Source organism: Xenopus laevis, chromosome 9_10L, assembly GCF_017654675.1.
Source record: "Xenopus laevis strain J_2021 chromosome 9_10L, Xenopus_laevis_v10.1, whole genome shotgun sequence".
Taxonomy (NCBI): domain Eukaryota; kingdom Metazoa; phylum Chordata; class Amphibia; order Anura; family Pipidae; genus Xenopus; species Xenopus laevis.
Window position 1 is genome coordinate 1,238,851 of NC_054387.1, and position 26,880 is coordinate 1,265,730.

Consider the following 26,880-nt stretch of genomic DNA (forward strand, 5'->3'; position numbering starts at 1 on the left):
TTCTTGCAAACGAAAATGTCTAATGATGCGCCATCGATCCTGGTGGGCTCTGGGCAAATGTCCCTATTTATTACAACAGCCCTGGGCAGACAGCTCAATAGCCATATAGATCCAAATTTCAATGGAAATTACTGATTGTACATTTTCACCATAGAGTCCCATGTACAATTTTTATACTGACTGTGAAAACTATGCTCTTGCTTTATGGGCAGTCCACTTCTGTTAACCCTGTCACCTCTATGAATCATTTACTCTGAGATTTCTTTACCATTTTGCCAAAATGTAATACAGTGTCTGTTAATATGTAACCTGGTCCTTAAATTCCTTATTGCTGATTTACAGGACCTGACAATAGTCAGAATCGGTCGTTCAGAGGAACTCAAACTGTAAAAGCTGAAAACCTCTGATGTTGAGCAAGTGGTAAATATGCAGACAACTACTCTGTCTGACTTTGTGTCTAAGAACTGATGGAATGCACTTTACGCATTTGTTCAGAAACATCAAAATCCACATTACTGTGCCTGCACTTGACCCACAGGCAGCTATAAGCCATTAAGAGCAAAAGTCAATAGCAGCTTTTGTTAAACATGCATTACTAAAGTGTGTAACAACAGGAGGAGGAAACCCCAAGCTTAACAATGTGGTACTACTGCACAGAATGTAATAAAATTATATGACAAATGCCTTGGGCATGTATTGTATTGCCTCCTACTCCATGAACCTATGCAATTGTTTAGTGCTGCCACCAATAGTCGGATAACACTAGAGCAAGCCAAGTCTTGACAATGGATTTATCCTGAGACTTTCACCTTACTTTGTCCTTCCAGACTGCTATAGACTGTTGGGATAAGTGTAAGGCTGTACTTTTATGGCATGGGTGTTGGCCAAGAAACATGAGCATGGCACCTCTGAATATAACAGCATCAAGGTATCAGACAGCAACCATGGCAATTAATAGGTTCATAATTTGAATGAATGGGACATTTTAGAAAAAAAACTATCCACTGCATAGTAATAAATACACTTGGGAAATATTTCCTTTTGACATATGGGAAGGAAGGAAGTAGAGGAACTCAGAAGTAGTTGCAGCAGCAGACAGCCTTAATAGATACTACAAGTACTATTCAAAACATTTCTTTATCAGGGTGTCAAGAATAGAACTAAAACAAAATGGAGAAGTAATAGTGACTCTGTGCAGAAAATATATGTACAACACACAATAACTAGATTTATTAGTGATAATTCTTTCAAGCAGAAGCAATTTATCTTCATAAAAAATATCTGATCTGCTCAAGAACATCTATGACACCCGGGAGTCTAGCCAACTCCATAAGGTCTACGTTTTAAAATACATTATGTTTAGAGGACCATTGGGTACTTCAGAAGTATTTTTCAAAGCCTGGGCGTGTACACCGCCTAACCCAGAAGTAACGAACCACAACACTCCATCGAGAAGATCCACATTCCACATTCTTTAGTTGTTCATTGGGCTCAAAAATGTAACAATAGTAACATTTACAACAGACAATTTATAGAATTTGTCTATAATACTTACAAAGTGTTTAGGGTAGGCACAAATAGAACTATTTAACAGATTTAAATCCAAAAATATTTCATATTAATTGTGTTCCAGCTGCAAGGATTTTTGTAAATAGCAGCAGCAGCCCTGGGATATGTCATTTGGGTTGTATTAATTCAAAAAACAAATATTTAAGCAGTGATGAGACACCGAAAGCACCAGATTGTTTGCAGTCTTGTCATTTTTAGCTGCTAATATCCCTTGTAAACATTAATGATTCTATTGAAAGAACAAAGAGGGGCCTTTGACAGAGGTGAGCAGCTTTGTCATTTGTGACACGGGGCAATGACCTATAAGCGGCTGAAGTTCAAGGCTTCTTTATAACAGTTTAAATATTACTTGGGGGATGTGCTACATTTCCAAAAAAATAGCTTTTTCCAGTCATATATTGTGCAAATTGGTAGAACAGAGACTCACATTCTCACAGTCTCTCGTTAACAGTATTTGTCTTTTTGACCAAATGTATAAACACGTAGTTGTTAAAGGGGGCCAGTTTCAGGTCGGGGGTTCAGATGGTGGAAAATATCGAAAAATCTCAGTTGGTGGATACGCATCTAGTGTCTATGCTGGAGCCGGAGGCCTGAACACCAGGATTTCAACAGATGGAAGCCATGGAGAACTCACTACCCACCATTTATATATCAAAAGTTTTTCAATTGGCGGCAATGAGAAGGAAACTATGCAGAATCTAAACACCCGTTTGGCCACTTATCTGGAGAAAGTGAGCTCATTGGAGAAGGCCAACGCTCAACTTGAGGGACAGATCAGAGAATGGTATCAGAAGAATTCCGGATTTGGGAAGAGAAACGACAATCATTACTTTCAGATCATAGAGGAGTTGACACAACAGGTAAGTGACTCTATAACTGGCACAAGGTACATCAAGAGATAAGAAATAAGAATTCCGGTTAGTTTTCTGAGGCGCTCACTTGTTGGCACAGGACAAACCTTAACAGTTTCCAAGCTGTGTGACGTGTGGCTCAACCAAAAGGCCAAATAGGGTGAGATTTTGGAACGAATACGAGGAGGCCCATTTATCAACATCCTGATTTAAGTGCTTTTAGAGGTTTTTAGAAACCACAAAGAAACTCATTTTCTATAAAACTATGAATGCCAAGTCATTTATTAAACATTTTGCTGTGTTTTTACAAATGTTTTGTGGTGTAGAGTAATTCATATAATCCACGATTTTTATCACTACATAATACTATTCGGGAAAAGAAAAAATTTTCAACATTAGTAAATCTTACTTTATTGTATAGCAGTGAAACCATATACTGCTGTATCTCTTTTAGTATTATATGCTCTTGGAAGCCTGACTGCATGTAAGACGACAAAAGCCGTATGAACCCAAAAAGCCTTGTCACACTTTACTGCACCTTTTATGTATTGGGGGTTTTAAAAAAACTTTAGAGAACAAAGAGTTGTGGGGAGGATGAATGCCTTAACTACATATTCATCTCTTTCAAAAATCTAAGCCCAATGCTGCTTCTTTGTTTTCTTCTTTAAATAGTGGAAAATGCACTGGTTATTATTTTAGTGCATTATTCTACTTTTGACGTACATGCTGTAGAGCTGTTTGTCTTAACACTTGATGAATCACCCAATTTTATTTTCAGAGGAAAGAATTCAAGGTGCTTGACTTTGCAGTACTGTCAAGGTGAACAGTATGATTAATGGTGCACAAGGTGGTTGAACACTGGATAATCCTCTTTGATATTTAACCAATCAGTCAGCAGAATGAATGGACCTATACTGGTACATGTATGGCCAGCTTCAAGGGCATATACAGTATGTGGCCACTCATGGGCTGTTCACTTGCTTTTCTGGATAAGGGATCCTGTACCTGTACCATTTTCCATCCATTATTACTATATAATCATCTTTGTTCTGTATTGTTTTTTACCTTCAGATTATAAATGCCAAAATGGAAAATGGAAAAATACTGCTACAAATGGATAATGCTAGATTAGCCTTGGATGACTTCAAAATGAAGTAAGCATTATTTTTGATTATAAACCACAAAGTTTTAGGGAAACCAGTTCACCCAGTGCACCGTTTCCAATTTGTGCCAATGAGTTTGCCTCCAGCCAGTGGTAGAACACTTGTTAATGAGTATTCTCACTTGTTTTCATTCATTCTACAGTTGTTGGTCTTTATTTTTATCAGCAACATCTTCAGCCCCTAAGTACATTTGGACATTATACACAGATCAATGAACCAGATACAGCCCAAGTACTAGGAGTTTCAGGTGAATTAGGTCACTGCCCTAAAGAGATTAGATCTGTGTTCCCCTGTGGTCACACTTAATTATTTGTTTCTAAATATGTTTTATACAGACTTGAATATGAGCAGAATCTCAGTTCTTCAGTTGAAAAGGATCTTTCTGAGCTACGCAAAGTCATTGATGATCTCACCATGACCAAAACAGATTTGGAGAGTCAGACTGAGAGCCTTAAAGAAGAAATGATTTATCTCAAAAAGAACCATGCTGAGGTGAGTGTAGCCAAAAAGAAAATACAAAGGGTATGCTTTTGTATAGTGATGAATGCTCCAAGAAAGTCAGCTCCATTGGTTTTTTGAGAAGTGAAGGGAGAAGACGGTAAACATCTGAAGTCAATGTATACAGTTGGGCAAGTAGCTTTATTTCCATCAGTTTATAGGACCCCTATAATTGCTATGGTCTGTTCATCTGTAAACAAAAAATGTTACTTCCATATGACAGTTTACATCCTTAAATGAAATAACTTTCCTCATCAGGAGATGGAAGAACTTGGTAAACAGAAAGGTGCCATTGATGTGGAAGTAAATGCAGCTCCTTCTGTCAATCTTGGCAAAACCATGGAAGACATGAGGTCTCAGTATGAGCAGTTGGTTGAAAAGCAACGTTTGGAGGCTAAATACTGCTTTGATAAAAAGGTTATTATCTTTTAACTCTGACATTCTTACAAAAACAAACTTACTTACTTAGGTTTTAAGCTGGGTGAAGAACAAACTTGATAAGTCTGTAACAATAGTTGTCGATAGGATGGGAATTGCTTTGGGCATATTTTTAGACTAATAAAATGTATTTTCTGGAAGTCTTCATGGAACTATGTTATGTATATAGCACAATTAAGTCACAATATGTAAGCTCCTAAACTCAACAGAGGCATATATAGGTATGGGAAGGCCTGGTAAATGGATTCATATTGTTTTTTTTGTTATTTTTGAAAATAAGGTAGAAGAATGGAATAAAGAAGTACAAATAAATACAAGTGAAATAGAAAATTACAGAAAAGAACTGTCAGATATAAAGCATAAAGTACAAGATCTGGAAATAGAGGCACAAGCGGAGTTGAGCAAGGTATGTTCCCTTTGTTGCTTTATGATTGATGATGACCACAGGGCACTTGGGTTCCAGTATTACAATTATTCACTTTCACTACAACATTTCAGCTGCAAAATATTTGAATATGATAGTGTTTTGATGTGGTTCCATCCCCCAACACAACTTTAGTCTAGGACAATTTGTAGATTTGACTCCTGACTAGCAGAATCACTCATCCCTACTCATGACATTTAGATCTGTAGGACTTTGCAAGTGAGAATAGACCATCTGATGGAAAGGAGTTCTCTCCAGTATGGAAGACCTTAGATTGATTTTCTTGCTTAAAGATAATCCTATATGTTACATAACATAATAAACTTATCTTGGATTGTGGCAAAAAATATTACAGATTCTTTGCACAGATTAATTGATAACAACTTGCCACTAAAAATATCAACAGCAAATGTATTAGTTCATATTGTAATGTTTATTCAAAATGAATTCCATGGAATAACTAATGTTTACTGACAGAAAAAAGCTGCAGAAAATGCTCAGGGAAACGTGAATTCTCAATATACTATGGAGCTAGCAGACAAACAGGAGAAAATTGCTCGTTTCGAGGAGCTTCTACAACAAACACGGAAAGATGTTGGTTTTCAGATTCAAGAGTTTAGCATCTTATTTGATCTCAAGAATAGGCTGGAGGCAGAAATATCTACTTACCGCCGTCTCTTGGATGCAGAAGGTATGAGACAAAAAATGCCTCTTTTAATGTTTGTAAATCTGCCCTTTGTGTATAAATTGCAACATTTTCAGTCATATATAAAATGGCATGAAGTAGACAGTCCATTGATTCATTTAGCTCATGATCCTAGGTATGCTATCATGGAATCAATAGATTTATTGGTTAGAATCTATACAACTCTAAGCAGATCTCTTCTGGAATTCACAAGTTTAGATACGGAGACAAGTTTATTGTTCCGTGTTTATATACAGTATGTAACTTACCAAGAAGAAGAAACGAATTACTGTTAAGGATAAATAGACGATTGATCACTGCTTAGTATTTGTGAACCTTTTTGTACTCAGTGGGGGTTATGTACAGTAAGAAAAGGCACAAAGTTTGCCCAGGAGAAGTAACCCATAGCAACCAATTTTCAAAGATCCTATTGGTTGCTATGGGTTGCTGCTCCTGTGCAAACTTAGTGCCTTTTATTGCATATGGGGGCTAAAGTTTGGAATGCAAACAAATAATATCTTGTAGCCTTTACATTGCCTTCTAAAAATGCCGTTCAATTAAGTACCCCAAACCTTTGTTTTGCAGGTCAGTAACCATAATTCAGAAGAATGAATAAAGAGAATTCATATCTGAAGATAAGATTACATCTACCGTTGATCTATTGTTGTATGTTAATCATTAAATATAATCATTCACTATATTTTATTATTTATGTTAGTGGATATTAAGAATATAATGTATTTGGTCATCCATATTGTGGCCTTGTTGATCATGCTATAGTATGATTGATAGTAGGGACAAACAAACTTTTTGAAAACACTGATAATTATCAATAAACATAAATGGGACCATTGCTTAAAATGACATTTTCTTCCATTATGAGTTTTCTTGCCTTTGGCTGGAGTCAATGGCTGCAGGTCTTATCGAAACCGAATCCGAACCTTAATTTGCATATGCAAATTAGGGGTGGGAAAGGGAAAACATTTTTTTACTTCCTTGTTTTGTTACAAAAATTCATGCAATTTCCATCCCATCAGTAAATTGCATATGCAAATTAGGATTCGGATTCTTAAGGAACTGAAGTTTGCTTCTCAAAAATGTGACCAAGTTTATGTTTGCTTTTTGCAATGAACATTAAATGATATGATGGTCACTATTACTGAGGTTTTAGCACTCACATTTAATATAGGTTCTGGGTTGTTAGAGCTCACTAGAACCAGTAAAGCATTATTTCTGGTTGGCTGCTCAACAGGACAGGTTCACACAAGAGGTCCACATTGTCTTCACTGAATGAAAACAATTATGGACGTTCTCTGCTGTGATTGCAACAATCACTTTGGTCCAGACTACATTGGTTGTCATATTTTACCATGATCACTGTAGTCATTTAAACTTTGTGTTTCAAATGCGAGCAGGTTTCTATGAGTTTGTGAGCAGGTGTTTGCATCAATTATATCTACTGCATATTCATAACAGTTGTGTTTTGTCTACGTGAGAATAAAAGTGAAGATCAATTCAACCTGTGAGCTGGTGTCTGCAGTAATTCTTTTTGCTGTACATTCAAATTAATGGTGTTTTGTTTTAGTAAGAATAAAAGTGGCTAAATCCAGACTTTATCAAGACTTTATGGTCTCTACTTCTCCTGAGGTTGGATGGGGGCTGGGGAGGGGGTTAATCTCTAGTGCAGATAGCACAATTGTAATTACAGAATCAGAATTCCCAGTTAAAAATGGAAATTCTACTATTAAGTACATGGGGGTGCTTTAATGCTAACTCTGAGGCAAGGTTCTTACATGTCTCATTGCAGAAACACGTACACAAGTGAACCCATGGCACGACAAGGTTTTTGCAAATGAAAGATATCCCTATGATTAAAGTAGTTGGAGTTTAGATGTGGTTCCAGTAAAGAGGGTTATCTCATAGGTCATCATTAGTGATGGAATCGCCGCAAAAATTTTGACTACGCCGACAATTAAAAAGATGTCCATTGACTAATGCGTGTCAAATGTCGCCGCCACTGGAATTGTCACCGACGTCAATTTTGATGCCCACGAATTGACGATGGTGTCAAATTCGCCCATCACTAGTCATCATCATCTCATCCATCTCTAGTTTTACCAAAGGAACTTTGTTAACAAAGTCCTTGTAGTTACATTATGTATGTTGAGCATTGTGTTGCCAATGAAAGGGACTAAGGTGTAACTAAAATGTCAAGTTGATTTTTCTGCCAATAGGCTTTAGTGGGGAACCATTACCTGTTGATAATATCAATGAGTGGACCTGCAACTAGAGCCCCATGCGATGTCCAGAAATGGGTTCCAAGGCATTCTCTAGTTCTAACCCTAGGCATACAGGGTTGCAAAACTGCAATTGTCACTGATTTGATAACTGATATGTTTTAATTTATTTATTTTTTGACAAGAATTTGACATTTTACAAGTATCATCAATTAAAACAAAAAAAAAAACTGCAGACAGCATAATGGCTGCAGACACGCAATGACAATGTATCCATCTTTTGAAGCTTGGTTGCCGCTGAATAGGGGATTATTTTGTCAAGTTCAAAACAGGTTTTCTGACAGCTCAGATGAAGACTGGAATAACAACGAGCCTCGCCCCTTCTGGTGAGATGTCGTCCCTCATGGGTGCATTGAGCATTTACATACCAAGAGAATATCTCCTATACCCAAACAGGACAATAATCATTATCTCTCACTGTATAAGAGGAAGCAATGTTAAGTGCACGCCAGCTGAACAAATTCTGATACAGGTATTGGACCTATTATCCAGAATGCTCGGGACCTGGGGCTTTCTGTAATTTGGATCTTCACACCTTAAGTCAACTAGAAAATCAATGTAAACATTAAATAAACCCAATAGGCTGGTTCTGCTTCCAATAAGGATTAATTATATCTTAGTTGGGATCAAGTACAAGCGACTGTTTTATTATTACAGAGAAAAAGGAAATCATTTTTTAAAATTTGGATTATTTAATTACAATGGAGTCTATGGGGGACAGCCTTTCTGTAATTCGGAACTTTCTGGATAACGGGTTTATATAAGTCGATTGAGTGAACACGAGCAAAGGGATTGCAAATATTATTTCTATATATATAAAAGGGAGGAAAAAAATGAAGAATAAATATAAAGAATAGAAAATGAACAGGAAGGTGCTACCAGAGATGTAATGAAGCTTTAGCATATCCAACACAATTGTAAAGAACCATAACATACACAAATATACGAGGAAAAGACTGTTTACTAAAGTGGCTGCTCCTAGCAGTGGGGCTTGGCTTTAACGGCACATTGTGACTCAACACGTAGCACAGGAGCTCCCAACACTACTGTTCAAAAAGGGTGGATTACAGTGTGTGTGAGCCATTGAATTGGACGTGCTGATCATGTAGATTAGAGTGAAGTCAATTCTTCTGCATAACTATAGCTGTATAGAAAGGAATGTGCTAATTATTGTAATCCTGCAAAGGGCAGGATTTAATACACTGATATCTTTGAAATCATTATCCCCTACCGTACTCATTTTTAGGTTGGTTGCCCACCATTCCCAAATTTACAGTAGAGTAGATGGGTATACCGATGGTTCAGACTATTACTATGGTCTTTGCACAAGTATCCTCATTAAAATGAGTACTCTACCGTTATTATAAAGATTAATACAGACGTCCGTCTTGAATATTTTCAGATAATATTATCCCAGGAGTGTATATTTAAAGTACTAGGCATGATGGGACCTGCTTAGTGTTAGCTCAAGGACATTCACCTGCCTTTTTTTCAAACAATTGTTGCTGAACTATAATTTCCAACGGTCATGGGAATTACAGTATAATTTGGACAGGTTAGATGCCACTGTTAAGTATAGGAATCTATATTACACCACCTGCACCCTCATATAATTTTGGAAAAGCAACAATTGTGCATTTGTGATATTTGACTTAAAAACAGATGTCATTATTTATGGCATCTTCAAGAAAACCAAAAGCATTGATCAAACTCTTCTAGATCACAGTGATATTCCTGTTCCTCTGGAATTGCTAGAATTATTATATAAATTAGAACAACAAAGCAAGAACTGCTTCTTCTGTGTCCCACAGGCACAAAGGGAAGCAATAAATTAAAAGAGAAAAAAGGGGAAAGCAAACAGGCAGTTGTCATGTTCACAAGTGTTACGGGGAAAGACGTCTCATAAAAGGCACATCTCCCTCCACCCCTCCCTATTGTACTGTACCAAAATTGCCTGAGGCAGTCAGGTATGAAGATGTATGTTACATCTGTTGTGATCATTGCATGTGGGCGCAACAAGCAAGGCAGGTATACAGACGAGACAAAAAAAAATACTTAAGAAGGAAAGATGGAATTTGCACAATGCAAAAAGAAAACAACACGCACGGGCCCTCCCACTTCACCAGTATATAAAGTGACATAGTAAAGTGCACAGTTAGCCTCTTGCATCCTCTCAGTATCAAGATTCCTCTCCAGTTTCTTGACATCAAGCTTCCTGGTACTTGACCATGTCCTCCAGCAGCAGCAGCTACCAGACCGTAGTCACCAGCAGTAAGGTGAAAGCAACTCGTACTTCAAGCTATGGAGGTTTCAGCAGTGCCTCATTGTCTGGCGCAGGCTTTGGTGGGAGTTCTTTAACCCAAAGTTCCAGCTTAAGCAATAACAATAATTTCGGTGGCAGCGATCTTCTGATGTCTGGCTGGGAAAAGCACACCATGCAAAACCTCAATGACCGCTTGGCAGCCTACCTAGACAAGGTGCGGGCTTTGGAGTCAGCCAACCATCATCTGGAAGTTCAAATCAAGGAATGGTATGAAAAGAATACGCATGGTTATAATGACCGCAAAGACTACAGCAAATACATGATCATCATCGAGGAACTGCGGAGAAAGGTAAGGTGTGGGGGGGCAAAGCAAACAGAAAAATGTAATATAAAAGAAATAAAAGCAGCATCTGTCAAATGTTATATTTATGGGGTATCCACATAATCCATTGCTTTCATTTGCCTCCAGCCTCGTGCTTTTATATGTCATGAAACTCCTTGGTGACTTCTTAATGTTTTACAATAGGGGGTCCATAGGGGTAAATAGGGGGTTTCTATATATACAAAACGACATTATGTCAGATTCATGATTGTTTTTGGGATATTCTCCCGTAGAGCAAAGTCCTAACAAAATGGCATTCCAGATACACACCCAGACTGCCCTGTGTTCTGCCCTAAATGGAGGCGAAACCATCGATAGACTCAGATGACTGTCCTCATGACTACTAAATGCAGTATAGCCTATTCGTAAATTCATCTGGAAATTTTTGAGTAAATAATAATACATTAACATTTTTGTTAACCATGAAAAGGGTAATATAATATCACTGCCTTTTGTGTTTTTGAAACGGAGACATCCCATTGTTCTAATATTTCACTACCATGGATTTATGTCAAACCTACCTAATTTAAAATTGACAGACACAACAGTAATTGTACATTATCACTTCATCATTTTACTTAACCTGGTCATTTGTATTACCTTCTCTTGTCCATCTTTTGGTGACAAGTAAAAGGGTTTGACAAGGCTTTGTGTTTGTTAATTTGCTTCATTTCAAAAACCAAATCAACGAACTTGATATTCATCTTAAAGACCGCATGTTTTATAATCCAACTAAATATAAGCAGTAAATGTAAAAACCTTCACATAGATGTCACCACTTATTGAACAAAAAAAAACAGAAATGAGGGAGCCCGTTTGCTTGTAGAACTCAATTCCTGATATATTTGCTGTACTCCATAGAGGAGAGGAGAGTGAACAAATGGAATTAACCAAAGTAGCCCAGTGCACCAGCAGAAATACGATGTTTTCAGATTGTATTTACTTCTGGAAGGAACATAGCCTAAACAAGCTGAACAACCTTCCTTTGTAGATTTTTCCATAGACTGGAATCTAGATCTTAACACACACAAACATAGGACATAAGTCAGTGTTCCAGGAAAAGTACAAGCCTTCGATGATGTGGGTAAGCACTTTAAACTAGATTAAAAGAAGCAAATGGCTAGCAAGCTAGATAGTTAAAGACAGAGTTGACCGTTTTTATGCTGTCATTCACTGGCAATGAACACATACACCCAACAACACAAAGAAAGATTTCCAACAACCTATTGTCATACTCTGTAGAGATCCCGTTACTATGTTGAGCCCTTATTCCTCCTCTGCTAACACATTTTCAATCACTGAACATCTTTAAAAATAAAGATAAAATAGGTGAGAAACAATCATATTCAATAATTAGGTATTTCTTCACATTGAATTTCATCGTTTATGATCATTAGAAGCAAACAATTTTTGTAATTGTAAGGGTGTTTTTAACCTCTGAAGTATGAGGCCCTCAAACTGCCCAAAACATTTCCACACTCAGTCTACCTTTTTTGGCCCTTGTTCTCTACAGATTACTAATGGCACCCCAGCCAATGCAAGAATCTTGCTTGAGATTGACAATGCCAAGCTGGCAGCTGATGACTTCAGAATGAAGTGAGTATCCTGTATCTTTTTAGAATCAATTATTAAGAATCAATTATTTTCTCTTTCTGTTGATGTAAAGGGGGTATTATTAAGAAAGATAGGCATAGATTTATTTTAAAATCCTCCCAGACTGTTCCCAAAAGGTAGTAGCATGGTTTTGTATTTTTGAGGGCATTACTAGAACTGATCATAAACTAATAACATAGTAGACTGAGTTTATTAGTAAATACTTATATTTTTGCATTAGCTTTTCTACATTTATTTCCATTATGGTGCAAGTTTCAGTGAGCACACCACGCTTTCCTTTCTTGGTTTTCCATGCACATAATCAGTGATTGGTGGATATTTAGATATGAGTATGTCTCATGGTAATTGATTTCATTCCAATGACAGGTATGAGAATGAGTTGGCCCTGCGCCAGAGTGTGGAGTCTGATGTCAACGGCCTGCGCCGGGTCCTAGATGAACTTACCCTGGCAAGGTCTGATCTTGAGTTGCAGTTGGAGGGTCTGAATGAAGAGTTGGCCTTCCTCAAGAAGAATCACCAGGAGGTAAGATGTTTTGTAAACCATGGCAATCTCAAAAAGTAAAATATTTCACATTCTGCCATGATATCTTCATGAAATACATCATGGAAACCACCAGTTGGCCAGGAGTGTAATTCAGCAGGTTGCTTCAACATTGTGCTCAATGGAGTTTTGAAGCAATATCCATTTTACCCCCAAATTATAAATTAAAAATACATGTAGTATGAGAAGAAACGTGCTATGTATAGTATGTCCTGAAATCATAACTTTTCACCTTATACTTACCATATTCGTTGTTCCATTTTTTTTAACCACAGGAGATGACCTCAAATAAAGGGGGCTCTGGCCAAGTTATTGTTGAGATGGATGCAGCTCCAGCTGTTGACCTGACTGGACTTCTGAATAATATGAGAGCTGATTATGAAGTAGTAGCTGAGAAGAACCGTAAAGAGGTTGAAGAATGGTTCCTTAAGAAGGTAGATTAGTCCTCTAAAAAATTGGCTTTAACAGCAACATTTGTTCTAAAGAAAGATGCTTTGCATCAATGATTTATCCATGCATCTTCATTTAATTTGCTGAGATTCTTGATTTTCTTATGTGTTACAGAGTGCAGCACTGAAACAGGAGATTCTTATCGAGGCTCAAGAAGTCCAATCAAGCCATAGTGAAATTTCAGAACTGAAGCGCTCTCAACAGACATTGGAAATTGAGTTGCAAGCTCTGTTATCTATGGTATGTGAAAGGGTCAACATTATACATATTTAGTATAATAATATTTGCGGAGTCAGTGCACCAACAATTTGCAGAAGCTTTATATGAACAGAAGCATAAGTTTTATGTCATCTCTGTTTAAAAAGTTTGTCTATTTAATACCTGCCAGTAATAGACTGAAGATTAAAATGTCTTGATTAGTTGCCTGCTTCTAAAAGTAAATGAACCTACAGAAGTCCTTAGAGAAGACCGTTAATGTCTTGCTTTAACACCCTTCTAGAAAAGCTCTCTTGAAGGAACCCTGTCAGAAACAGAAAACCGTTACTGCCTAAGCTTAAGCCAAATACAGATGCGCATCAGCAGCCTTGAAGAACAGCTTCAACAGATCAGAATGGATATGTCAAGGCAGAAAGAAGACTATCTGAGACTCCTTGACGTCAAAACCAGACTGGAGAGAGAAATTGAGACCTACAGGATTCTACTAGAGGGAGAGCTTAAGTAAGGATGGAAATAATTTGACTGTAGAGTACAAGTAGTATGATAAATAGCATGCACATTCCTCCAAGAGAGATGATCAAAAATGAGATTATACACTATAATAAGATTAAATATTATAAAACATGAACATTTGTGAATTAAAATGTTACTAATGGGACATATTTGGTAGGCTAGCTACATGTGTGTTGAAGCAAGGCCTCCTTGCAGTACCTTTGGGTCATTTGATTGGTTTGGGGCCCTGGAATTAAGATCACAACAGGAATAAAACCATAATATTCTGTTTTCTGCACACATTTTAAATGTCAAGCAGGGGCTTGTATTACAATAGAATAAAAATATAATAATTTAATTCACTCCTTCAAGTGAAAAATAAACCAGGTACTTAACTCCATGATCATATCTGAGCATCACATACATTGTCAGTTTTCTTTGACTGATAATCCTCTCCTTGGTGTTAGCAGAAAAACTGGCAATAGTATATTTTTTATGGACGTCCATCATACTGCCTTTATATAACATTCTCGATTGATCGTTTTAAGATTTATTATATTATTTAAGATTTTCCCTTTCTGTTTACAGTGTAAAGAAAGTGGAGATAGTGGAGCAAGTGGTGGAAGTTAAAAAAGGTAAGTTCTGAATATATACATTGGATATAATGAAGAGGGGAAATGCTAGCTAGTATAGAGGACATTGTTATGGTTGAAGTCTTCATAAAAGTGGGATATAGAAAGGCAAGCTCTCGCTTGACAAGGAGTTTAGGATTAAAAAGAGTACAGTAGTGAACACAATTCTTAAGCAAATTAAATATTAGAATGCAAAGAAGGCTACATTCACCCACTTCTAATACAAAACCCAAGACACATATGGGGGTAAATTTAAGAGTGAAGTTCCACCACTAGAGTGAAATTCCGTAGCTCACAATTCATTTCTATGGGATTTTGAAAGGCATATTTATCAATGGGTGAAAGTAAAAAGTTCACCTTTTGATAAATACGCCTTTAAAAATCCCATAGAAATGAATGGAAAGTGGTGGAATTTCACTCTAGTGGCGGAACTTCACTATTAACTTCACTCTTTGATAAATATACCCCATGACATTTATTGCTGAGGTCCTTTTACTAAGAACCAAGACAATCACAACATCCTCCACTTTGCCCCACTCATTTATACATGTATAATGGCAAATGGAAGGCAATAGCAGTGTATTTACAAATATTTTACAAACTCTTAAAAGATGTAGACTTTCAAAACGTTTCAAACTGCTTACAGTAGCTCCTCTCTGAAATTAAAAACAATCACGAGAGGAGATATAACTAATACAGCACAGTGTGACCCATGTCTTTCCCATTTGCTGAAAAATACTGTACATTTTCTATAGATTTATTGCTAAATTGTAATTTTCTTTAAAATCTTAGACCCAACCAAAACAAGAAAAGTCAAGACCATTGTTGAAGAAGTCGTTGATGGGAAAGTTGTTTCTTCCAGCGTTCAAGAAGTAGAAGAGAAACTCAATTAAATATAACTGATAGAAGAGCATTAGGGAAAACAATGCAAACTGATGTAACACAACATATTATAAGGCTCAGTACCATTCCAACAGCAGAATTTGAGTACATGGTAATATTACTCAACTAAATGTTTTCATATCTGTTGGAATTGCAATTATGTTCAAAACTCGACCAAAATACTGTGTTACACAATCAATATAAGGTGGTTTATTTGGGTATAAAACTTGTTTTCCTATGTTTTTATTAAATCATTTTAATCCTCATACCTGTTTGCAATGAGTAGTTTTTTAAACTAAACTTTTATTATCATTGAAAGAGGAACACATTTGTTCTGTTTTAGAAATATATGGAAACCAATCGGTAACTAGATTTGACTGCGGTCACACAGAGGTTAGTACCGTTGCCTTGGAGTCTTGAGGTCTTGGATACCTAAAATATTGGCGTATCTACATGGAGTTTGAATTCTCTCACCATCTTTGAATGGAGCTTCTTGCAGATGTTTCTGTTTCCATCCGTGATCCAAAATTAAGCCACAGGATAATTGGTCTCAGATAAAACTAACCCTACTGTATGTGTAGTAGGGAACTTAGACTTAGATCTAGTAGGACATGGCCCAAAAATAAATGTAAAGCCCTAAATTATATGATAGTGCTTAAAATGATACAATTGCTCTATTGCACACGAAGACAAATGATTGGTCTGATGGTTACTACATTAAAAACCTTGTTCCTTATTGTCACATGTAGTAAGATATTGAATGAAAGTACAACGTACAAATGACTGTACCAATCAAACAATTCAGGGTTAGCGAAATGCACCCAGTAAACTATTACACCTTACAATCATCATTATCATCATCATTTATTTATATAGCGCTGTCAAGATACGCAGTGCTCAATGTAAGCAACTGACATTTGCAAGAATTTCAGTTGAAGCAGCATAGATGGTGTATATTTTATATTTTAGCATTTAATACCTTAAAATGAATAAAATAAGGTGTTTACCTGGCAGATAAGAACATTATTTATATGTACTTTGTTTGATAAATCCTCCCCATGCATAATATATTTTGGTGGTACAGGCTGAAGTGTACAAAGGTCATCTTCATGGCTACACCCTGTTAGATTGTCTTTTACCTATACAGGTATGGGACCCATTATACAGAAACCCGTTATCCAGAAAGCTCAGAATTATGGAAAAATTGTCTCCTATAGACTTCATTTTATCCAAATAATACAGATTTCCCTTTTCTCTTTAATAATAAAAAAGCTTAGATCCAAACTTATTTCCTTTGGAAGGAAAACAATCCTATTGGGTTTATTTAATGTTTACATGATTTTCTAGTAGATTTAAGGTATGAAGATCCAAATTACGGAAAGATCCGTTATCCGGAAAACCCCAGGTCCCGAGCATTCTGGACAACAGGTCCCATACGTGTACCAGTTAAATACTGGGCATCTGAGGACAAATCCTGTGAAGGAGATCTTGATTTGAATGCAGTTGTCTTCTCAATATTGACGTACAGGCTGTAGATGAAAATCTATCAACATACTGGGACATGCAACAATATACGAGGTACTCAATAACTACTTAACGTTTTAGGCTGGTATATTTTAAAGATGTGAATAGATCATAGCTATGGCATACAAAAAATAGTGTACTAATAGGAGTGTCAGTGTTGTGCCCATCTGGCAGCACAAAGTACGAAAAAAAGACAAGAAATGCTCTACACTCATTCATATAAATATATGAAGGACTTTGAGACAGACTAGGGATGACTAACGTAGTTGTCCAGCTTGAATATGTTGCAGTATAAGCACAAACAGTCCCAGTTTTATTTCAAGGGAAGAACATTTTCTGCATGCACACAATGTCTTGATGTTCATATCTCAAATATTCTTGTGAGACGGAAATGAATGTGGAACTGACAATCCACATCCTGAAGACAAAATAATTGGAAGAACCGTGGAGCCACACTTTTCAACAGGCCTCGTATATTATGCAAAATTGTCTGTATACACACTCCTCTGAGCTTGCACGGAAAAAGATGGTTGAATCCACTGTTATGAATAACGGGATCCGCACCCTCAATGACAACAGTAAAACTTGGAAGTGATTTGCACATACGTTCCAGAAGTTATTCAAATAAACCTCCAAACTGGTACATTGTATGAACACTATTTAGTGGTTGCTCATTAGGAGAATGCTACATTAGCAGGAATAAAAACCCATAACCAAACATGAACCCTAATTTGTAGATTGTAGTTTGAGATAAATAAACTTAAAATTTGCAACATCTGTAAACAAAAAAAATTTGTGTTGATATCCAGTTTACATTGCTCTCTTCCTAAGGACTTATTCCCACCTGCAGCAGGTGCCTCCATAAAACAGTGAGATATTCTAAGTTCTCTGCTAGAAGGATCACCAATAAGGAAGAGTACATGGTGTGTTGGACTCACACTTATACATACACAGCCCTGCAATTTATTGCTTTGTAGGTTGGTAACAAATCAGGGAACCTCCAAACTCCACCTTTTCCTCCTTGACCATCAAATAACAAATAATTAGAGACAACAATTGTTTTTTCATCTTGATATTTTATTTTTTTTCCACTGGCACTAACAGATTTTGGTTGCTTTAAAGTGGGAACTTATGACAAAAAAAATGCAATGGCATCAGTTTGGTCAGTTACAGTAGTTATCAGGTTGAGTGTTACTGCTTCACACTAGGCAGTTGCTCTTCAATTTCTTTAACCTGCGAAGAAATAACTTTCCCATCAACCACTTCTTCTACAATCGTCTTAATCTTCCGACTTCTGCTCAGTTCTGCAATAAAGAGACACAGAAATGAATGATCAGTTCTTAACATGACACAACAAAATGCAGGATCACTTTGGGACTCCCTCCCTCCCTCAACTTTCACAGCTAAACCAGGAACATACAGTAATATAATATTATATGTAATGATACCATATGTAATAATACTGTGGGGCACATTAACTAAGCTCGAGTGAAGGATTCGAAGTAAAAAAACTTTGGATTTCGAAGGTTTTTTTTGGGTACTTCGACCATTGAATAGGCTACTATGACCTTCAACTACGACTTCAACTTCGATTCGAATGATTCGAACTAAAAATCGTCTGACTATTCGACCATTTGATAGTCGAAGTACTGTCTCTATAAAAAAAACTTTGACTACCTACTTCGGTAGTTTAAACCTGCCGAGGTACAATGTTAGCCTATGGGGACCTTCCCCATTACTTTTCTAAGGTTTTTTTGATCGAAAGAAAATCGTTCGATTGATGGATTAAAATCCTTCGAATCGTTACATTCGAAGGATTTCATCATCGTTTGATCAGACGATTTGCAGTAAATCCTACAAATTCGATGTTTGTAGGATTTTACCTCGAGGGTCGAATTTGAGGGTTTATTAACCCTCGATATTCGACCCTTAGTAAACGTGCCCCTATATATTATAATACTATATGTTACTGGTTTAGCAAGTAACCTTGGAACAACACAGTTCTGATTATACTGTGTCTGTGAATACTGTACAGGGATACGATTATATTCATGACTGCCGCCTCTTCATGGATGTTGGCGTGTCCAACAATGTCTTCATTTTCAGAAAGGGAAATAATTCTCATTTTCTCAATTACTAAAAATTCATCCAAACCTCTCTTGAAGCTCTCTAATGAATCAACCACTACAATCAGTCCATGCAGAGAATTCTACAAGTTTACAGCTCTTAATGTTAAAAACTTAAAGGGGACCCGTCACTCAAACAAAATTATTCCAAATCCTATTTTATCATGTTAGTCAAGCAAAATGAACTTTAATTGGACTGTATAAATTATCTGAATATTGTTTCCATCAGTCTGGGAACTCATAATTATAGTAACCAGGAAGGAGCCATTTTGTGGACACTGTTATTAAGGAAAGCCTTGTATCATCTCAGAATCTTGTTTGTGCACCAGGAGACAGGGACCCAATGTCCATCCCCATGCACTGGTTACATAATTACAGAGCTGGGGGAATGCTGGGGGAATGTAGGGAGAGCGGTGACATCTAGGAAGTGCTGAATGGAAAGTGAAAGTAATTGTTTGCCCCGCCTCTATGCCTAGGCATAGAGGCGGGGTAGGCAATATTTGATTGACAGCTGATATATTTAAAAGAGTTTACAACAGCTATGAATGCTTTAATAAAAAAAAGAAATTGGCTTTCATGTTTAATTTAAAAAGGACTTTTATTATACAGATTTTTATGTCCGGGTGACGGGTCCACTTTAAAGACAAGTCTAATTTTTTCTAATAACAAAGGTTGCCCTAATGTTTACTGTTTACTCCTAGTTCATTCCCCATCAAGAAAATTATCCATATTAGCCCCATTTAATATACAGTACATGTAACTTGCATATTAAAATATATTATATATTGTTATATCATATTTATCTAATATATCATTTTAAAGATATTGCTACTTTACATACCTCTTAATTTCTCTTCTTCAATTATTTTGCTGTAAAATAAAAACAGATTCTAAATAAAAATCAGAATAATTTGTAGATAATCACAACAAAAACATTGTAAACTAACACTAACATTCACAAGGGGTCATATAGGACATACATTGCAGGATACAAAGTGAGAATATGGTCAATACCCACCATACTATGAATACACTGCTGCCTGCACATGGCAGCCTTGTATTCATGAGAGCTGGAAGGCATGCACTTGCACCCCCTTCTGCCTCTACCCATCCCCTAACTTTCACATCATTCAAACATGCAAGGACAGGCGCTGACCTGCATCCGCAACATCTGCATGTTACACCTCTTGCCAAATTGAATTTGACTGCTCAAAGCAACTTTTTTTTCAAACTGGCACCTTGAAAAATGTTAACATTTTTGAAAAATGTGAAAAAATTGAAATCCATTAGAATTCCTCAGTTCAAAATTTCAATCCAACCTTTATGACCCTAGAGAGTCTGTTATCCTACTTCTGTTTGTCTAATCTTATATGTCCTTTGATTTTTAGAATAGATATAGTCTGTACAGTGTTCCCTTTAACTACTGCTTGACCCAAGACCAAAGTTGACAAAAAGTGTTTCATTATAGACATTTGACTAAACTGTGGAATTACTGAAGCCACTCACTTTACATCATCTCCCTCCAGAAGTCGCCGATAGGTTTCAATCTCGAGTTCAAGACGGAGCTTGACGTTCAGAAGAATTTCATACTCTTGCGACTGGCGACTCATGTCACTTCGGATCTGTATCAGCTGTTCCTCAATATTTTTAATTGCGGTTTGCATTTGGAGCAGCTGTGCAGCATACTGGGCATTGATATTGTCTAGCGTGGCGCTCAGGGCATCTTTCTAGAAGGCAAACATTTATAAAGAGCTCAGTTAGCTAAAAATACCTGTATATTATATTTTCTCCATAAAACGAAAATTAATTTTGAAGACTGGTCATATGGAGTTTAAGCTCAAGAAGCAGGGAGGACTTTCATTTTTGGGAAGAAAAACTGAAATAATTCTCATGAATCATTTACCTTACTCATCTCAGACTGAAGCTCTATCTCTAGGCTTTGGACATGGCGTTTAATTTCTTTAACGGAGGTCTTGTAATTTTCCAATTCTGTGACATTGTCACCAATCTGTACATTTACTTCTTCTATCTGCAGAATGAAAGATGAAATAAAGATTAATAAATATTTCCAATTCTGTGACATTGTCACCAATCTGTACATTTACTTCTTCTATCTGCAGAATGAAAGATGAAATAAAGATTAATAAATATTTCCAATTCTGTGACATTGTCACCAATCTGTACATTTACTTCTTCTATCTGCAGAATGAAAGATGAAATAAAGATTAATAAATACACACAATCATTATAACAAGACATTGAGTATTTGGACATATGAAGGGGGTGGATCTCTTTTTTTTTAATTTAATTTACCCCAGATTCTATTATATACCTGAAAATTTGCTTTTGCCAACTGTTGGCTCATACTGGCTGCCCACAACCTACCATTAAGCTCTTTTTATTGGGGATATGGCCAGCCAAAAAGGTTGTGATTGCAATGTTCCTTGTACAATTCCCTAAGTTTTGTAATAAAATGGCGGAACAGATACAAATATTCCTCTGTTCTGAACACAATTTAGTGGAAAATATACAAATATAATGGATGTAGAAATAGCTTTACTGCAACCAAGCTATTATTTACTTGTTTCTTTATTTGTTCTTTAATAACTTACCTTGTTTCTATTCAAGCTGTACGGTATCAGGTTTTTTTGTGTCCCTGGACACCATTTTTTCTGTTTGTCAACTGGAATTTCCTCCTATCATTTCCCCTGTCATTTGTTTGTACATTTATCTATTCCTCATTTCTTTGATAATGAATACACTGCCTTGGTTTTGGTTACACCTTTACACAGAAGTGCTCTGAATTATTTCTAAGTCCCTTTCATTCTTCCATTATTTCATTTACAACTAATTGTATCTTAACTATTTCCTGTAGATTTCTGACTTGCGTTTTAGAGAAAAAAATGTAAATGCAGATAACCATCAAGGTGCAGAAAGAAAAGGGGAACTATCATTGTTATAATAAATCAACTGTCGTTTATGATAAATGAAGGCTGTACAATAACACACCCGGGTCTCAAACTGTTGCTTGGCATCTTGTTTGATCTTTGTTACGACTTCTTCACATTGTGTCCTCATATCAGCCAGTACTTTAGCCAGATCCACAGAGGGAGCTGCATCCACCTCTACAGTGACGTTGCCTGTGATTTGGTTCCGGAGCAGCCCGGTGTCCTGGGAACAACAAGAGAAATATTTATATTAAAGTGTCATTGTCCTGATTTCTCAAATGTGCTCCAGTTCATGTGATTGTAGTTTATATTTTAAGATTACAAAGACCCTGGCCTCATTTACTACCAGCAGGTACTGTTTACGGTACAAAATCACATTAAGAAAATAACCAACAAAAACAAAATAACTATTATAAAGTTATAAAGGTGTGGGGACTTTGGATCCAATATAATAATATAAAATGTAAAACTTTAAATAGTTCAAAGAAGGGCAATAAAACCAAATAAAGGGATGAGGAAACTAAGTTATAAAGAAAGGATAGGCATTTTTTAAGAAGGTATACATCTGAGTACAGTGAATTCTCAGAGTTATTTTTCTTGAGGGTCATCCATTGGAACAGAGGGCAAGGCCCTTTATCAGGCATAAACAGAGTCATATAATTTTATGATTAGACCATGAATTTGTTGAGTGAAATGGTAATAGCTAACTAAATGGATAGTCCTTTTTTCCCAGTGAAGTGAATGGTGTTTATATTCAACACTGAGCATTTTAGTAGGCCATAAGGTTCAACGAAAGCCTGTTATGCCTGCACGTTTAAAGGGCAGGTTGTCTATTAAACAGAAGAAAAAGTGTAGGGCGTAGGTTTGAGAGCAAATGAATGTTTACTTTAGATGTTAGATTCAGTGTTACTCACCTCTTCATGGCTCTTCCTCAGGTAAGCCAGTTCCTCCTGCAAAGATTCATACTGGTGCTCCAGATCTATCCTTTCAAGATTGATGTCATCGATCAGTTTACGCAGCCCAACTATGTCTTTTTCCACACCAATTCTGAGGGACTGCTCACTCTCAAACCTACAAAAAGTAAAATACCATACAGAAGTTAATCAGTAACCTGAGGGCAAAGGCATGGAATCATAGAATTGGAAGTAGTAAAGAAGAAAGACCAACACTGGCGAAACATAACTGTGGACAGTCAAAAGGTCCCCTGGCACACCTAATAGATCTATTGTTTCTTATGTTATAGTGTAATGCAGATTACCTCATATTGTTTTAAAATATGTAGTTTTTTTATACTCTGTTGTGGTCTTTCAATGGGATTGCACAACTTTATGGCAATTATATAGTCATTCATATTTGCTTATTGTTCCCTACACAACCTATAGCATAGCTGATCATTGCAAAGGTGAAAATGCTTACTTAAGTCTGAAATCCTCTGCTGCCAGCTTAGCGTTGTCTATCTTCAGCAGGATCTCGGCATTGACCATGGTTCTGTTCAAAATCTAAAAAATAAACAGAAAATAAATATTTGGTTTCCTTTTTCAACACATTTGACACTGACAATCTCCTCTAAGGAGAACTAATGGTAGCTCGTTCATTATAAGAGACCCTATATGGAGAGTCTGCTGACCTATTACTATTTGAAACCATAAAGCGTTGTATTTGGCTTGACAACTGTTGCTTTGTTTCTTCCTGTTTTAGTTGTTTCTCCATGCAACACCTTATTGTTGTTAATTTATCAATTTATTACTTCTCCTTGCTTTACAAAGGGTGTTCCTGATCTTATTTTTAGATATTGTTTTAGTGTTCATACTTCTGCAGTTGTATCATATATCAAAGTTCAGCTGTAGCAAATGACATAATCACTTCATACAGGTAGACTTAGCCTTCAGATATATCAAGTAGAACAGAATTTTGAAGCAACATAAATTTTGAAGCAACATAAATGTTTTTTTCTTGGTGAGGGCAGTGAGGTTGGGGAATGTTCTACCAGTTGACGATGTGATGGCAGATTATATCAATGCCATAAGGGTGGTGGCAAATTTTTTGATTCAGGGAGATTATTCACCCAGTGACAAATCTCCTCTTTTTCAGGCGACTAATTTTCCCGAAATGCCTTCACGCCGGCTAGACTGTAAATAGAGGGCGGGATGGCACTCGAATCAATTCTGCTTTCCGAAGTTGCCCGAAGTTTCCTCGTGAGGCAACTTCGGATAATGAAGCATTCAGAGTGCTATCCCGCCGGCAAGAAGAGAAGATTTGTCACAGGGCGACTAATCTTCCTGAATTGGAGCGTGTGCCACCACCCTAAAGAGTGGCTTGGGAGACTTGTTGGAGAAGAATACTATCCAAGGCTACATCAATCTCAAGATTTACAGTTAGTTTAGTTTAGATATATGTATATATGTGATAGTATCAATAGGTCATTGGAGGGCTTGAACTTGATGGACTATTGTCTTCTTTTAGCCCCGATTAACTAAGTATGCATTCATCTCTAATGTGGTCAAATCCAGCAATTCAACCTAATGTATGATTCACCCAATCTGTTTTCAACTAGAGGACATGTAGGGGTCAAATGGGCCAGCTGAACACACATAATAAGATCTGATAGTTTGGAGATGTCAACAAATGTGCAGATATTTATGAGTATCTATGTTATACAAAGATCCAAAAGGTCCATGAAATATTATTCCAGATGCTTACACAATGTTATTATTTTATCATATTTCTACAACAGCACAATATTCTAGAACTAACACCTGCATCTTTATCCTGTAGGTGTGGCATGTATGGCAGAAATCAGATTGTATTATCTGTAATATGCACTCCTAATCCACTTTACTGATACAACAAAACACACAATTTACTCCTTATGGGCAAGATCAGGATAATCAAAAGGACATTTGCCATAAAAACAAATAGAAGGTGGGACCTTGTTTAAGAAAGCTGCACCTATAGCAACCTATACAGGTCTTGTGGATAGCAGGTCTTTTGCCAAGTGTGTGGTTGCCTCGTTATTTTTGAGATGAAAAATGAGAAAAAATAGCTTGTAATTTGATCATAACAAGAATAATATCATTGAGGTCTGGAGAAAAATTCTACATTTCAGAGAAAATGTAAAACAAAAAGCAAAAAACATCAGTCAAGGTTATGTTGAAAGTTGGTCATGGCCTATGGCACAAGCAGTGGTTTAGGACAATTAGTCTCCAGGGCTTTTTCCTGTTTAAATTAACATTAGTAAGTTTTGGCAATGAAAAACAAGTGACTGTTGCTATGGCTGAATGTCAAGTGAAAGCATTCCTGCGTTCTAATGTTAGTTACTTTCGTAGAATGGGTGGGGTGGTGGCTTTCGGTGTTGAGTGGAAAGGGGAAATGTGCCAAGTGTGCCATAGGCCAGAGATGGTCACACAACTGACACACTGGAGTAGTTCAACGTGAGAATGATCCCTGTGTTTATTATGTCAAGGTACAATGTTTTAGAGGTATACCATAGAGACCTGTCTAGAGAATCTACCACTATGAGACCTCTATTACTTATCTGATAAGTAACCTGTGTCTAGGGCTACAAAAAATGTTTGTGTAATTGTCGAACTCACAGACCAATAAGTCATTTTTAGGCAAATTCTGGAACAAGATAAGTCTCACCTCATTTTTTAGATCCTCAATGGTCTTGTAGTATCCTTGATAATCCCTTTCCCCCACACTAGAATTCTTGCTGTACCAATCCTTGATCTGTAGTTCTATCTTAGAGTTGGACTTCTCCAAGGAGCGTACTTTGTCCAGGTAGGTGGCCAAGCGATCATTCAAGTTCTGCATGGTTTGCTTCTCATTGCCTTTGAGCAAGATATCACTGTTGGTATTGATCAACAAGCTGCTGCTGCTGCTACCACTGCCATAGCCACCACCATAGCCACCACCATAGGTTGAGCTGCTTGAAATTTTAGTACCATAGCCTCCAGCACCGGCGTAGACACTTCCAGCATACCTTGATGAGGGGAGTCTGCTGTAGTTTCCACCTGCTGATGAGGTTCCTCTCTCTACAGAAATTGTCCTGTACATGTTCGCCATGGTGGACTGTATGTTAGTAGCAATTAAGAACGCTTGCGTGGCTAAGTAAAACTAGGCACAGTTGGGATCTGTGGAGCTATATTTATATATATGCACACACACACACACACAATCAAGATAAGCAACTCCTCCCAGTCCATAAAGACACTGCTCTACCTGTATCAGCAACTGATAAAGCTGAAAGGTAAAGATTGTTGAAAAACCACCTTTAAGCCATATATGGTTGGTTGGTTCACTCACCTTTGGATAAAGGTCCTGTAGTGTGTACATACCACGTCTGCTTTATTGTATCAGTCAAGTTAACAAATTTGTCCCTGTCTTTTCTAAACACGTTTTTACATAAATTGTAATATTCTACGTGCTATCTACTTGTTAAAACTTTTTTTTTCATATCAGATGAATAGGCTTGAAGAATTATGTGTTTAGGAACAGGGGAATGTACAACACAAATGCTGAGTGATGTGCTGATGTAGACACATGATTTTACTGTGTTCAGAGAGAACATAAACTGCCTTTTAACTTGTGTTGGAAAACAATGACAAAAGTTATATGTTAATGTACGTGGAATAAATAAACCCAGTAAATGATCTGTGGCAGCCAAAAAGAAATCCTCAGTCATTACAAAATAGTAAAGTTCAGTCCTACAACTTTGGATACAGCCGTTGTGCACTAGGAGGACCAGCATGCCCTGTGTTTGTAGATGGGGCTATGCTTTAAATTCTTCAACTCCACATAGGGACACTTTTTCAATTTCCCCTATAGCACTACTTCAGCTTTCCAGATGGGAATAGCAATATAGTATAAACATTTCTGTATTCCC

General features: G+C 36.8%; 3 protein-coding genes across 3 annotated transcripts; 2 read left to right on the forward strand and 1 right to left on the reverse strand.

Moving 5' to 3' along the window:
- The first annotated feature begins 1,934 nt into the window (after positions 1-1,934).
- Positions 1,935-7,147, forward strand: krt12.1.L (keratin 12, gene 1 L homeolog). The gene is made up of 7 exons (XM_041577492.1): positions 1,935-2,429; positions 3,492-3,574; positions 3,919-4,075; positions 4,340-4,498; positions 4,800-4,925; positions 5,421-5,634; positions 6,214-7,147. Exons 1-7 carry the CDS (start codon positions 2,040-2,042, stop codon positions 6,219-6,221), a joined length of 1,137 nt encoding a protein of 378 aa, XP_041433426.1. The 5' UTR covers positions 1,935-2,039; the 3' UTR covers positions 6,222-7,147.
- Positions 7,148-10,105: 2,958 nt separating this feature from the next.
- krt12.2.L (keratin 12, gene 2 L homeolog) lies at positions 10,106-15,663 on the forward strand. The gene is made up of 8 exons (NM_001246316.1): positions 10,106-10,537; positions 12,084-12,166; positions 12,551-12,707; positions 13,001-13,159; positions 13,290-13,415; positions 13,675-13,892; positions 14,472-14,518; positions 15,308-15,663. Exons 1-8 carry the CDS (start codon positions 10,154-10,156, stop codon positions 15,406-15,408), a joined length of 1,275 nt encoding a protein of 424 aa, NP_001233245.1. The 5' UTR covers positions 10,106-10,153; the 3' UTR covers positions 15,409-15,663.
- A 2,317-nt stretch (positions 15,664-17,980) lies between these two features.
- Positions 17,981-26,121, reverse strand: krt20.L (keratin 20 L homeolog; the record flags this gene model as incomplete). The annotated part of the gene is given in 8 exon segments (NM_001097664.1): positions 17,981-18,225; positions 19,889-19,917; positions 20,554-20,774; positions 20,951-21,076; positions 22,057-22,218; positions 22,910-23,066; positions 23,412-23,494; positions 25,638-26,121. Coding segments are annotated over 8 exon segments (1,314 nt in total). The 3' UTR covers positions 17,981-18,112.
- Positions 26,122-26,880: the final 759 nt, after the last annotated feature.